Here is a 14,933-nt window from a genome sequence, read left to right as displayed (position 1 = left end):
ATTTGAGCAGGCGGCTCAGCACCTGTGCCCTTGGGCACCTGGCTCCCTAGCAGCAGCAGAGGACACATGGCAGAGACCAGACTCTGCAGACCAGGGGGCAGAAGGCATACTCTCATACCACTCAAACAATTTGACGTGTGCTCAGAAAACCGAATACAGCCTAGGAAGGTCATGCCCTCTTTATCAGTGAATGATACATGGATGATCAGTGAACGATATCCCAAATGGCTAGTTCTGAGTCACATAGGAAAGCACTTTGGGTCCTGAGGGCACTTCTTCCTCTGATTCAGTTCTTCTCTCACAAGGTCTTCTGTATGGAATCCCTGCTCCATCTCCTGCTTCTCAAATAGCCCTTCTAAGGGGATTGCAGAGTCACTGATCACGGTGAATAAATCCTTCAGCCAGTCATTCTAGGAACAAAAAGGAGGGAGGGAACGAATTTGCAATGAACACGCTTTCTGTATATGAGTCCCCTAAGAAGTATGACATAAGACCTTAAAGAGCAGCATAGCCCTCCCATACTAACTGTGGACACTGGTTTATCTGTCAGCAGAAGCTCAGAATTTATTTCATGTAGAAGCATATAAATGGAGTTCAGAACTAGCTACAGATTTACTTTGTAAATAGTAAGTTGAAATATTACTTTATTGTGAAAGGAAGATCGCAGGTTCCCATATTGATTGCCATCAAATGCAAAAGAACTGACCTTTAGCCGTAATCTAGTTGGAGGGAATGTGACCTGAAGATAACTTAGAAGAGCACTGGGGCCATTATCCAAAATACCAGCTAAAGGCCTGGCCCAGAGGACAAAATGTAGAAATGTTAGACTTGCCTCCAGCAGTGTTGGGTTATACAGAGTTCCAGAAGTGCTTCAGAGGTACACCCAGCAGTGGGCAGGGTGAGTGAACCTGGTGGCTTGGCCTAGAGCCTCCGGCCACACTCTTATGAGTATTGCTTAGAGAATGGCCATAACTCCACACAAGTGTTTGATTCAGATATACCCGAAGAGGAAATGTTTATGGCAGTGGGTACTTCATTTTAGAAGTAGTGGCCTGTGTGGGAGTTACTCTTGCAGCAAAAGTCAGTCATAAGATGGGTGTGCCCCTGTGGCAAGTAGAATTGGCCTTAATTCTGTACCTTCTCACCTTGACTTAGGGTACCCTATCTGACTGACTCAGACCAGGTTGGAGTTGACTTCTGGGTGCATTTGGTACTCAGTGGGAGCCACGTCTGAGGCCAGTACCCTCTAAGTAGCAGATACCTTTTGGTGGGTGTTGAGCACATCTGTGTCCCTTTCCCCACTTCTTCGGGTGTTTAAAGTGCATTTGAAGGAGGCACACACTTAACTTTTAGTCGGGGAGACAGGGAAGAACTCTTAGTGCCCACACACATGCAGCACACACCTGCTTAGGCTTGGAGGAGAGGAGGACTCTGGGAGCTCCTCTGCTGACTCAGCCCATGCTCTCACTGGCTGCCCCTTTGCATGGCATTTTAAAACAGGAAGCAGAGGGGATTGCTGAGTTGTCTGTGCTCCCCTGCAGAAAAGGAGAAAGGCAGCTCAGGGAGGCCCCCCATGTTGTGGGATCTGAGGAGGGTGAGTGTCCCGGAGGGGGGCAGTGCACAGGGGTTAGTATGTTGGAGCAGCAGCTTACCCACCACAGCCTCTTAACCCAGTCACAAATAATCATCAGGATTCTGCTGTGGTGATCTGGAATATAAAAATCCCCACTTTGTAAACAGAAAGCTTATTTGTACTACTACGTTCTCTTTAACAAATGTCTAATACTTCCTGAAGTGGCATTTAGCAATTCAGAACCTTAGAATAGTGTACTGGTGCTGCCTGGCCAAAATAGCAACATTTTGAATCTAGAAAATCTAGTATGTGAAGCGAGCTCCTTTAGACCCTTCTTTGCAGCCAGCAGGACTTGTTTAAAAGTTTAAACAGGGGTTTGTTTGACTGTAGTTTGTTAGTTTTTAACAAACTGGAACCCTTCCTTATTTCAGTGTTTTATGAGAATAATAAATGGACAGTCCTGAGATGAAAACAGCCCCAGACACTAAAGTTAGGACATCTCACCTTTATCAGCTAGTACCTGTGGGACAGAAGTTGCTTGTGAGGCATCATCACTGGGAAGTTTATAAACTTACAGAGTACAAATGTAGAAAGAGTACAAAGTTTATAAACATAACAGAGTGCAAATGTAGTAAGACCACGAAATCTTTTCTCTTTCCCTTTGTCATTTTTGCATTTGAAGTGATAGCAACGAGGCTGATTTACTTCCAGATGATCCTTTTCCAAGTACTGCTCTACCAGATGGAAGTGACCTGTCTGCCAGTATTAGTGACTCCAGTTAGAACCAGGGGTGCTGGGGGCCTGTGAGTGGACCGCAAGGATGTGCCTCCAGCCACCACAGAGCTCATTTAACCGTGCACTTGCACAGCCTCTCCCCTGTGTCCCTGCTGTCCTAGCACACCGCCTGCTGCTGAGCCTGACTGCGGCACCATCACTGCCAAAATGAAACATGGGCTCCAGTTTCAGGAAAATGTGTTGTCAGAAGAACAATACCTTGAAAATAGAGGTGTATTCTGACTATAGTTTGCCTAGGGAAATACTAGAATTTTATGCAGGGTTCAAATCATTTCTAAGCCATGAATAATTAATGTACATCTGACAAGTTGTACTACCTTTGTACTTAAAATAGCTAGAAAACCAAAGAATGTGAACTTTCTATTTGAATGCTGCATCCTGTTCTGGGTGCTTAGGGTTCTTATCCACAAAGATTCAAGGGCAGAGATCCATAGGTTTGCATTATAAATGGCATCATTTCTTATCAGACAGTAGTTTTTCAGTAGCCATCTCAACTCAGAACCTCTAACTGTGCCATTGCGTTCTGAATTATAGGTGTGATGAACCAAGGAGTGGCCCCTATGGTAGGGACTCCAGCGCCAGGCGGAAGTCCGTACGGACAGCAGGTGAGCCTCCCAGCTGGATTTTCTAGGACTTGACAGAATTCAGGTTATCCTCTTTCTCAGAGCATGTTCCAAGTATTTTTTCCCTCACCATGTGCCCTGTGCTCTTTCAGGTGGGAGTTTTGGGGCCTCCAGGGCAGCAGGCGCCACCTCCGTATCCTGGCCCACATCCAGCCGGCCCCCCTGTCATACAGCAGCCAACAACACCCATGTTTGTGGCTCCCCCACCGAAGACACAACGGCTTCTCCACTCAGAGGCCTACCTGAAATACATTGAAGGACTCAGTGCTGAGTCCAACAGCATTAGCAAGTGGGACCAAACCCTGGCAGGTAAGGAGAGTCCTTCTCAACAAGCCTTTGTGAAAGCCGTGCATCATCAAAGTCCTCTCACTGTGATTGGCGTGTTATGTCATGGGGTAGAGATCTACTTTTCGTATATAAGTAAAATAAATTTTATCTTGAACATGACACACCGAAGATGGTGGGGTTTTTTTGCTCAATTTCTAGACTTTGTTTTGTCATAAGCATCACTGCTGTCTTTTTAAGTATATTCTGGGGGCGCCTGGGTGGCTCAGTCGGTTGAGCGGCCCACTTCGGCTCAGGTCATGATCTCACGGTCTGTGAGTTCGAGCCCCGCGTCGGGCTCTGTGCTGACAGCTCAGCCTGGAGCCTGTTTCAGATTCTGTGTCTCCCTCTCTCTGACCCTCCCCCGTTCATGTTCTGTCTCTCTCTGTCTCAAAAATAAATAAACGTTAAAAAAATAAATAAAAAATAAAAGTATATTCTGAATTTTTTCAACAGTTTTTCAGGCATTTGAGCATCAGCACAGATGCACTTGGGTAAATTAAAAATTAAGTTCAATTTTAAAAAAGAAAAGAATATTGGAAAACATGTTTCAGATAACCTGTTGAGTCTTCATTTAGCTCAGAGGACTTCCTGTGTTTTCAGTACCCACTAAAATAACGTGCCTGGCTTCTGGGAAGAAATGTGGAAGTTCCTACTCATTCTTCATTTCTAAACCTAATTTGATTTCTTTCAGAAGTATGGTTTCCCTTTCCTCACATTTACCTTTTTAGGAATTTTTGTTAACACTAAAGAAATTGATTATCAGGACTGCCTACAACAAAATAGTAGTGATCAGATCTTTTAGGTGTTTGTGCAACTCATGTGTTCCCTTTTAGAGAATTATGTTATATTGTGCAGCTCTTTTGTGAAGTCATTATTATAAATTAGATAATTTCTAAAATACATAGCATAAAATAAGACATCCTTAGCTAGGTAGTCTCATACCTAAGCACGTGGTTTTCTAAAAACCAAGATGCCTAATAAAATAATAGGCATTTGCTTGGAAATACACTGCAGGGTTAAAATTCATAATATTTAATAAATAATAAGTGTTAGGGGTACCTGGGTGACGCAGCTGGTTAAGCATCCAACTCCTGGTTTCCATCCAGGCCACAGTCTCACAGTTAGTTCGTGGGTTCAAGCCCTGCGCTGGGCTCTGCGCTGACAATACGGAGCCGGCCTGGGATTCTTTCTCTCTGAGCCTCCCCCACTGGAGCATGCGTGCACCTCAAAATAAATAAACTTTAAACTTTAAAAAAATCTTTAAAAAATATTAAATGTTATATGCTTTAGTAAATCTGCCAGGCCTTAGGGCTGAGGGGGAATTGTTACCTACTTATATTTCTCCTTATTCCTACTTATATTTCTCCATGTGTATTTTAATTTTCAGCTCGAAGACGCGATGTCCATTTGTCAAAAGAACAGGAGAGCCGCCTGCCCTCTCACTGGCTGAAAAGTAAAGGGGCCCATACCACCATGGCAGATGCCCTCTGGCGCCTTCGGGATTTGATGCTCCGAGATACCCTCAACATTCGCCAAGCATACAATCTAGAAAATCTTTAATCACGTCAATTACGTTTCTTTTATAGAAGCATAAAGAGTTTTGTGGAACAGTAGCCATTTTAGTTACTGGGGGCGGGGGGGGGAGGAACAAAGGATGATTTTTATTGCATTTTACTGTACATCACAAGGCCATTTTTATATAAGGACACTTTTAATAAGCTATTTCAATTTGTTTTTGTTATATTAAGTTGATTTTATCAAATACACAGAGATTTTTTTGCATATGTTTCCTTCGTTTAAAACCAGTTTCATAATTGGTTGTATATGTAGACTTGGAGTTTTATCTTTTTACTTGTTGCCATGGAACTGAAACCATCAAAGGTTTTTGTCTTGGCTTGGGGTTTTTGATTTTGGTTTTTGGTTTTGTTTTTTAAAAAAGAACAAACAAAATGAAAAAAAAATACTTACACACACACGCACACACACGCACCCATGAGAGTTTACAGATTAGTTTAATTTGACAATGAAATGTGAAGTTGGTCCTAGTTTACATCTTACAGAGGGGAGTGCACTGATGTCTGCTTCATGTGCCTCAGTATCTCAAGTCACTTTAGCAGAAGTGAAGGGTGGTTTTTAGGTTCTAGGTGTTTGGCAGACATGGCACATTTGCTCTATGGACTCAGAGGCTTGCTCCAGAAATCTGAAGTCAGTGCTGTGCATCCTTCTGCAGCTGGTACATTGCCCAGACACCTGCGGGGCAGAGCACTGTTTCTTGTGCTGTTGGTCATATATGGTGTCAGTTATTTTTGCAGAACATGTGCACAACCCTGAATTGTATTTAGTCTTGGCAGGTAAGTTTAAGGGTACTTTTGATCTATTTATAATGAATTCACAATTTAATCCTATACTTCTTAGATTTAAAATTTTAAATCTCTTACATTGAAAAAATTGAAGTTTACCTTGAAGAAAGCATTGAGGTGTGCATGGAGGTGATTTATTTTTCAAACCTAACACCTAACCCAGCATAGGGAAGGGAGTGTATATGAGCTGTGTCAGAAGCATAATTGTAAAAGAGTAGATTGTCTACATATGCAAATATGTTTTCGTACCTTTATTTCCTCATCAGATATGGCATTTTTTTCCTTCTGACTTTCAGCATTGCAAATCTCAACCAGAAATTTAAGGCTTTCTAGAATGTTTTTTTTAAATTTAGCTTGTGCTTTTGAATTTCAGGAGAAAATAATTATAATTTAAGAAAATACTAAAAAAGACCATTACGGATCCCAGACACTTGGGCTTGACCCTGTCTCTCCTAGGTGACCCTAGAAGAAATATTTTCAGGTAGTGTATGATGCTCAGACAGGTAGAAAACTCCACGGTTTTGAAACCTGCTTTTTTGTAACAAGATGGTTGCCATGTTGGTGGAGCTTCCCTTACTGTTTGTAAATGGAGAGAGTGACCCTCACAGGATACTTTCTTCTTTTAATCTGGTATAAATCAATACCTGGATATTTAATTGCCATTCTTACTAAATCATGAGGACAAAAAGAGTGTAGAATGGAAGAAAAGCCTCTTGTATCTAGGTGCTTTAAATACAGGAGGCCCTTGTAACTTAATTGCGTATAGTCAACCACTGGATCTCAGTTTGCATCAAGTATTTTAAATAATTCTGACTTTTAAAAAATGTATTGCAGTAGTATGTCAGTACCTTATTGTTAAACTGAATCAGATAAAGAAATCTTCAGTTCCTAGTTATTTGGGCCATTGAATCATCATGGACTGTATAATACAATCAGATTATTTTATTTCTAGACATTCTTGAATTACACCAAAGAACCTGAAATCTAATTTTGGTTAAGTTATTTATTTATTTCATTCACCCATTTTATTTCCCCTTTTAAGGTCTGGATGAGACTTCTTTGGGAAGCCTCTACAAACTCTTCACTGTGGGCTAGGGTGGGGCATTAGAAGCCAGGGCACTCCTCCTCCCGGCTCCTTCCCAGTGTCCAGAGGTGCTGTAGAAACCATAGATCCAGCCAGGGGCTTCCCGAAGGCAGTGCAGAGCCGGGCCAGGGGGCCGGTAGGCAGGCCCTAATTAAGTTTAAAAAAGAAAATCTATGTATTTATTTTAGAATCATGTCTTTCTGTATATTAACTTGGAGAATATCAGTTAATATTTAGGATATAAGATTTGAGGTCAACCATCTTCCAAAAAAGATAAGCCAAAAAAAAAAAAAAAAAAAAAGTCCTGACTTAAAAAAGTACAAGTAAACTATATACATCTTTTTTTTTTTTTTTTCCCCAATGAATTTTAGGAACTAGTGATATGGCTTAGAAAGTATAATGGCCTAAATGTTTTCAAAATGTAAGTTCATATGGAAAAGAGTTTTGTTTATATGGGGGAAAAACCTATTGGTTTAAAATAGTAGGTCAGCCAACTGATTTAAAAGGCACTGAATTGCCTTGTTTTGAACCCCCCCTTCTCTTCCTATGAGGAAGCACTGAAAGGGGATGCTTCCCTGTGTGAAATCTCAAACTGGTGTTGTTGACTTTTGAGCTTGAACATTTTCAGACCTAATTAAAACTTGGTTTATTCTAATTTCTGTATCAAAGGAGGTTTAAGTGGGAACTAGTCTTATAACATGTATGTATCATATGTTTGTTCATTTAAAGCTTTTTAATCCAAATAAAAATGGAGTTTGCAAAGTGATTTGGATTAACCAGGTTTGGTTGTTCTGTTAAAGCTTGTGTCAGATGTAAGTGTCAAGCAGATTTAATTGCTGCAAGTCTAGATTTTATGCTGACAGGGACACAGCTGCCAATTTAAGGGAACAAAGCTCCTCAGGTGGAGGCACAAGTCAGTGACCAGACCCTGGTTCAGGGCTTAGGCTGCATTAACACAAGCTGAATGTAGTCACACTGCAGCTTGACATGCCCCACGCCAAGCGTCTCAGGCAGGCAGTCAAGGAATTCCTGACATGTCCTCACCATGGGTGGAAATACAGGTCGAAGTTTAAATTGTAGTTACTGATGGTGGAAGTCAGGAAAGCGTGTCTTATATCATAAAGCAGTGTAAGCCATTTGAAATAGCTGCCTGTGGCCAGAAGAGACCAGTGGCCCAGTTATGTCTTTACACATGCTTGTAATACAGCTCTTAAAGACATGACCACACTTTTAATAGAAAGTGTTGGTAAAATCAACCAACTGTTTTCCTCTAATATCACTTTGCAAATCCCTGTGGCTCTGTTCTCCTAAATGTTTGGGGCTGTACTGCATCTATGCTCATGGGCATATTTTGAATGATCATTGATATGTAGTCAGACATTTCCTGCTGAACACCATGAGCAAACAAGTACTGTTACTGTGTTCCTTTTTAGCTTGGAAGTGTGCTAGGTCAGCTGAATGAATGTTCAGAACTGAGCAAATTAACAGACTATTTCTATCCCCACAATAGACATAGTATTCACTTCTTGTGGGTTGCACATATATGTGGCAAGAAATTCTAAATTTAATGCACATGTGTAAAGACTAAGAGCTGACACTGTACTTTTTTTTTTTTTAACGTTTTATTTATTTTTGAGAGAGAGACAGAGTACAAGCAGGGGAGGGGCAGAGAGAGAGGGAGTCACAGAGCCCGATGCAGGGCTCAAACTCAAGAACTGTGAGATCATGACCTGAGCCGAAGTCAGACGCTTAACTGACAGAACCACCCAGGCGCCCCTGTATGGCTTTATCTAGGAGAGGAATTGCTTTGGAAAACACCATGGTCCAAATGTGTTTTGTTGTTGTTGTTGTTTTTTAAGAGAAGTAACTTGGGGTGAAAAATTCAGACTTACAAAAAGAAAGGAAGAGAGATTAATGTGCTTAAGTTATAACATCTTAGACTTAGGCAAGACTTCCAGAATAAAACCCTTTAGACAAAGATAGCTCCCCTTTATGATTTACTATGTGCCTAACTTAAATATTGTCCCTATCAGTTCAGATGAATAAGTGAAGCTCCAAAGCCACGTTCTTTACCCAACACCACACCGGACGTAGATTTCAAGCAACAAATGCTAGTTCCGTTTTTGTCATTCTAGAAGTATTACAGTTTTTAAAATTTGAGTTATTAAATTTTTTGCCTTGTACTTCACACTAGGGGGCACAGCAGTTCTGAAATCAGCATATAAGAGCATTGCTTTTCACATTATTTAAGTTCCCTTAGCAGTTCCAGTGTGTGAGAAGTAGGAGGCTTAAAATTTTTTTGAGGTGAAGCTTAAAAGCTTTCACTTAGGTTAACAAAGATTAGTTCTTACTTTGTAGCATCCAAACAACATACTCTGAGAGTATCTTCAATTTAATGCAACAGATGCTTAGCTAGTCTCCTTGCCTGGAAATGAGACATTTCTTATCATCTTCAAAGTTCTGTTGTCCATCAGTAAATCAGAACTCTGATATATATTTTAAAAAGAAGAACAGGGGCACCTGGGTGGCTCAGTCGGTTAAGCGTCTGACTTCGGCTCAGGTCATGATCTCACGGTCCGTGAGTTCAAGCCCCGCGTCAGGCTCTGTGCTGACAGCTCAGAGCCTGGAGCCTGTTTCAGATTCTGTGTCTCCCTCTCTCTCTGACCCTCCCCCGTTCATGCTCTGTCTCTCTCTGTCTCAAAAGTAAATAAACGTTAAAAAAAAAAAAAAAGAAAAGAACAAAGAAAATGCTAAGGAAGGTTAACATGAATTTGCAGCTGTGATTCTTTCTGGGGTGCAGGCAGGGGGGGCGGGCCAGGGAAGGAGCCCACAGCAGACACAGAAGTTAACTGTCAGTTTTATGGGCAGTTGTAAAAGGTGTGTAAGTTACAGATTCTCTCTAAATTACCAATACTAAACTTCTAGAACTGGGGTGGGGTATGGAATAAGGCCATATAATTGAGAGAATCCTACAATTTAATTCCTCATGCTGCAGTCTAATCACTAAAATGCCTATAAGGTCAGGTTCACCAGGAACTCTCTAGGTGACACTGCACAGAAGAACCTCCTTCCTCTCCCCAGTGCTGTGGGGTCATCACTGGTCTTTACGCTTAAGCCATCTCTGAGCAGTGACCCTGAGCTGCAGCTGGTGTGGATAGTGCCTTAAGGAGATCGGAGTAGTCAGTGGGTCTTTATACTGAATTGGTTCTAACATAAATGGACTAATTTAAATTAGAAAAACGGGAAGAGATGTTTGTGACAGAGATTATTGAGAATACACTGTGGCCTTAAGCATCTGCTTCTATATATTCATGAGCAGTCATTAGAAACTATTTTGAAACTTAGTCTTCTTTAATACAGATATGTTCTTGTTTGAATAGATGTTGGATGTAGTTACCAAGCAGGGATTAAAAGGGAAAAAATGGATACAGCTTCTGCTTTTCTTACCAGCTGACCCAAACTTACTCTGGGTCAAATTACAAAATCTCTCCTCTGAGCCTCCGATTCAGATGAAGTCTGTGGTTACTTTATGGTTGCTTTGCAGTGTGAAGGTTCACTTTCTCAGGGAAGAAGTAGTGTCTTTATCTTTAGCAGCTGGATGAAAGCACATCTTCATCACAGAGGGGTGGGAAGCCTGTCCCCTCTGGAGTCCTTATGGAGGTCCAGCCCTTGTATATTAGTGGGGACAGGCAAGGGGAGGGGTTATTTCTGTTCATAAGAGCACCTGACATGAGTAATGTGTGGTCAGGAATTCCCACCACCCTAGCAAATGTTGACAGATTGGTAGCTAGCAGGAATGTAATCTGCAAAATTATCTTGGTTTAAATAATCTTGCAGTAGAGATCTTTTATCTCTATGTTTAAATCTAAATTCTGCAAACAAGTAATTATTTGTGGCCTAAAACAAGACTTCACAAATAATTCAGACTGAGACTGCACTAAAAAGCATCCTGACTGATCCTTGAATTGTTTTGTTTTGTTTTGTTTTTGATCCTTGAATTGTTTAAGAAATATTTTCATGGAGGGACACCTGGGTGACTCAGTCAGTTAAGCTTCTGACTTTGGCTCTGGTCATGATCTCGCAGTTGGTGGGTTCAAGCCCCTCGTTGGGCTCTGTGCTGACAGCTCAGAGCCTGGAACCTCCTTCAGATTCTGTGTCTTCCTCTCTCTGTCCCTCCGCCATTCTTTCGCGCTCTCTCTCTCTCTCTCTGTCACATAAACATTAATTTTTTTTTCTAGTATTTTCATCGAGTGGATTTAATGGGCAAGAGTGTTTCAGGAGGAAAGTATTTTCCATAAGTGCCATCCAACAGTGACTTGGGAAGTATTCGAGCAGAGACAGGAAAACTATAAAAATTCTTTGTAAAGGCAGTTCTGGGAAGAACAAGAGATCTGAAAAGTACATTTTCAAAGGAATTGAAACCAGTAGTAAAATTTCATGTTTACTTTATTGACGGCTGAAGTACAGTCTCCGATGCATTTTCCAGCCTTCTCTGATACTGTCGTTCTGAGGCTTTTCTACGGTAGACATCATCTGTGTCAAATAAAAATTTCACTTAGATTTTTAAGAAACAGGAATTAAAAGTACTCAGATCTGACTAATTTAACCAGTGGCCTAGAGCTCTCAAGCTCTTTCTGAATCTCACTGTTTAACTCAATGCCAAAATAAACCTCATTTAAAACAAAACTTGAGTTAGATGAGGACTATGTTAATGCAGTTCTGGATTTTAATAGCATGGTAAGAGTGTCTTCAAAGACAGGATCCTGTCCTGGCATACCTCTTAGCAATGTTTTTAAGACTTTCCTCACTTCCTCCCCTGCCCCCCCCCCCCCCCCCTCCCCCCCCCCCCCGAAAAAATGTCTTTCTCTGAAATCATCCTTAACTGAAGTGCCTCAAAGGCACATCTTGCCCTGCAGCTCTCTGCTACTCCCTCACCTACACCAGGAACTCAGGGTGGGGAGGTGAGGTGAGTTCCCTTGTTCTCAGCAGCTGCCCTTCGACACTGCAGATTCTTCACCCTCTTCCTTTGGGGCTTACGCCATTTGCCACAATGGGCACCTGGCTCTCTCATGGGCACCTGGCACCACCACTCCCCTTCAGTCACTGAAAATGATGGCATCTCGTTCAGGCTCCTTGACCTCCCTGTGTGATCTTCCAGGCAACACCACCTGCCATGGGGATGAAGCACTAGCCCCTTCACCTCCCTGACTTCTCTGGCCACCTTCTGCCATCTACTTGCGGTGTTCTCTGAAGTATTCATCCTGCTCTGACCACAACCTCTACCACCTTTCTAGCCATTCCGTCCTTGAACCTCTATCAACTTCTTCCCCAGGCCCTTCGCCCCTGAATACCTCCTCAGCCCCCTCTTGTTCTCTCTTCCTGCCCAAACCAGCTGCAGTCCCCTCTTAATAACTTCTTGACCCATCTTCAAAACCCAACTATAGACTAATCCAATTGCCTTCCTCCTGCATGCCTCACTCTGCTTTGTGGTGTAGGACCAACTTATGCATTTAACTGGGTCCACTTGTGATGCCTGACAATCCTGTTTCCTCAGTCATGACCCTGACCCTTCTTCACTTACCCCCAGAAAGCCATGGACTCTTCTTCACACAGCTAAGTCATCAGTAAAGAATTCTTCCAGCTAACTTCCAAGGGCTGCTCTCATGCCTCTGCTCTGATCCCAAGCTCTCCCACCTTCTCAAGAGCCAGGTATGTGTAGCCTGTCTCCACCCCCCTTTCCTGACCCGAATCTCCATATTTTCAGGTCTCTCCTGGTGGGAGAGGGGAGGATGACCCCCCCACACACACCCCACACCCCCCATTCACAGAGTCAGATTCCTGAGCCTCTGGGTTTCCTCCTTGCCTCTCTGGCTACTTCTAGTCATCCTTAAAATGTTGGATTTGCCTCTGACTTTCCTTCCAATCTGGTTTCAAATGACCTATAAACCCAGACCCATGAGACAGATCTGCCTGCTGAGCTTCAGATCTATAGAACTATCTCCACCTCGGCACGTCCAAAAACGGAGTCTGGACTGCCCCGCCAGTGTCCCCTCCCTAACCCCACCCCTGCCCCGGCTGTCCTACCAGAAGCCTCCACCACTCATCTCCTGAGTCCACTCAGTCACAAGGCCCTGTCAGTACCATCTCCTGAGTGTCTCTCAACTCCACTCTTGGGCATCCCATCTACACCCACCCGACCAGGCCATCATCTCAGGCCTGAACAACCAACAGCCTGTGTTCTTGCCTCCTCTCCACAAGAACCCACTCTCTTGTTAATCCTCCGCAGCTTAAAACCTGCAATCCTTTGGGTACGTTCTTGGTTCTCCAGTGCTTCTGGACACATCCGCCCAGGCACATTTCTAACCACTTCATCCCTCACTCCACTCACCTTCAGGCCCTCAAACAGTAATCTTTCACACCATGGCACTAGCGTCAGACTTTCACCTCCACAAACGTTCCCCTCATCTGGCTGACCTACTCAGTCAATCTTCAGGTCCCACCTGGCATGGTAACTCCTGGAAGCCTTCCCTGCACCATCTGATCCAGCTGAGGTCTCCACACTCCCCCAAGACTGCCATTGCCCCCTGCCACTGTCCCCTCAGTATTGACCACACTTAATAGTAACAGTCTTTATGATGGGTCTCTGCCATTAGAGCTCTTCTGAAGGAGGGGACATTGCCTTGTTCCTTACATACTCTCATGGGTGTGTATTAAATACTGATGAATAGATGAACAAAAGGTAAGTATCTTTAGGAAGCGCTAATGTAACAATGTCTTTAAAATAAGGGTTGGCCCAGCACCTGGATGGCTGGGTAGGTGGAACATGCAACTCTTGATCTCAGGGTTGCAGGTTCGCGGAGACCCACGTTGGGGCTAGAGATTGCTTAAAAATCTTTAATTTTTTTATTTAATTTTTTTTTTTTAAATAGGGGCGCCTGGGTGGTTCAGTCGGTTAAGCATCTGACTTCGGCTCAGGTCACGATCTCCCGTTTGGTGGGTTTGTGCCCCACATCGGGCTCTCTGTTCTCAGGGCAGAGCCCCCTTAAGATCCTCTGTCTCCCTCTCTCTCTCTGCCCCTCCCTCACTCTGGCACCTGCTCTCTCTCAAAAATAAACAAACACAAAAAAATTTGTTTTTAAATGAGGGTTGGTAATTCGCAAGTGATAACGTGTTTCTGGAGAGGAATAAAGCAGAAATGGCCAAGGGGGTGGGAAAGTTTTTCCAGAAGGGTAACTAGCGCTAAGGCTTGGCAAAGCAATGCCAGGCATTCTTTTCACAGGCATTCTTTGCTGGGCCCTGGTGTCAGTGACTCTGTCCCGCAAAGACTGTGGCAATCCTCTAGGCCAAGGCGGACCAGCTCTCTCCAGGGTTTGGACTGAAGAATCCAGAGAGGGCTGACCAATTAGCAGGTGTTTCCATGAATCTTCAGGGTCGCACTCGCTTCTACAGTGCTGTGAGCAAGTGTGTTCCTTAGGACCAACCAAACAAATGTCACCGGCGGGCAGGGACGAAGGGGCTGGCTTGAGAGGAGGGTGTTCCGCGTGGAGTCACGTGCTCTCCCCTCAAAGTGCAGGGAAGGTCTCAAGGTTGGACACCAAAGTGCTTCTGTCGCCCCGCTTACAAGAGAGCCCGGGGCCGCGAATGTAACCGTACTTGCCCTTCTGACCACGGTAAAGGCAGCTCAGCGCTCAGAGTGGAATGAGCAGTCTGCAACCTGACTGTCCCCCAGGGAAACGGGTCCCTTGCCGCCTCCTGCCTTCCTGAAATGAAACGGACGCTGCTGCACCCCCACTTACAGAAGGTCTCCTGGCCCACGCGCAGTTTAATCATGATCCACTCCATCGTTCCTCCCAGGACAAAAAAGAAGGGCAGGAACCTGTAAACGCCGAGTCGCTGCTTCCCGGGCACCCGCTGCAGGATCCGCTTCACCTGGGCCCTGGAAAACATGCCCGACCCAGGTCGTGGACAGGGGTTCAGCGGAACCAGGAGCGACGAGAGCTGCCCCAGCTCCTGGACTGGAGCTCCCTGCTGAAGACGAGTCCGGCGGCCGGCCTGCGCCACCTCCAGGCAGCCGCGGAGCTGAAGAAGCTGAGCTCGGACACCCGGCCCCAGAGACTGGGCGGCTCCACCAATCAGAGTGCGGTGGGGCGCGAGGACCCGCCAATCCGATT

The 14,933-nt window shown here is 44.0% G+C and overlaps 2 protein-coding genes across 36 annotated transcripts in view; one reads left to right on the top strand and one right to left on the bottom strand.

Moving 5' to 3' along the window:
- PBRM1 (polybromo 1) overlaps positions 1-7,528 on the top strand; it is a 117,487-nt gene extending 109,959 nt beyond the window's left edge. For 18 of the 34 annotated variants that reach the window (XM_049640662.1, XM_049640653.1, XM_049640663.1 and 15 more), the window contains 3 exons: positions 2,903-2,973; positions 3,084-3,300; positions 4,706-7,528. In XM_049640662.1, the coding sequence (XP_049496619.1) occupies positions 2,903-2,973; positions 3,084-3,300; positions 4,706-4,878 (461 nt within the window). In that variant the 3' untranslated portion in view covers positions 4,879-7,528. Of the gene's footprint in view, positions 1-2,902; positions 2,974-3,083; positions 4,560-4,705 lie in introns of those variants that run through there. The other 16 variants (XM_049640633.1, XM_049640632.1, XM_049640651.1 and 13 more) reach the window with 7 other exon arrangements.
- Positions 7,529-11,047: 3,519 nt separating this feature from the next.
- On the bottom strand, positions 11,048-14,866 carry LOC125929462 (small integral membrane protein 4). Of its 2 annotated transcripts, XM_049640682.1 has the most exons (3): positions 14,559-14,866; positions 11,698-11,865; positions 11,212-11,295 (listed from the first exon to the last, which is right to left on the bottom strand). In XM_049640682.1, exons 1-2 carry the CDS (start codon positions 14,707-14,709, stop codon positions 11,711-11,713), a joined length of 306 nt encoding a protein of 101 aa, XP_049496639.1. In that variant the 5' UTR covers positions 14,710-14,866; the 3' UTR covers positions 11,212-11,295; positions 11,698-11,710. The 2 variants fall into 2 exon arrangements, with proteins under 2 accessions (XP_049496641.1, XP_049496639.1); XM_049640684.1 differs by lacking the exon at positions 11,698-11,865 and having other exon boundaries at positions 11,048-11,295; positions 14,559-14,861.
- Positions 14,867-14,933: the final 67 nt, after the last annotated feature.

Source organism: Panthera uncia, chromosome A2 (assembly GCF_023721935.1).
Source record: "Panthera uncia isolate 11264 chromosome A2, Puncia_PCG_1.0, whole genome shotgun sequence".
NCBI classification, from domain to species: domain Eukaryota; kingdom Metazoa; phylum Chordata; class Mammalia; order Carnivora; family Felidae; genus Panthera; species Panthera uncia.
Note: the sequence above shows the minus strand (reverse complement) of the source record. Positions and strands in the feature narration are given on the sequence as shown.

What these genes read in the sequence shown, in the direction of transcription:
- LOC125929462 (XM_049640682.1), bottom strand. Translation starts at nt 14,709, where the DNA reads ATGTTTTCCAGGGCCCAGGTGAAGCGGATCCTGCAGCGGGTGCCCGGG. An exon ending in CGTGGGCCAGGAGACCTTCT is followed by an intron (nt 11,866 to 14,558) that starts GTAAGTGGGGGT and finishes CATCATTTTCAG; the next exon opens with TGACTGAAGGGGAGTGGTGG.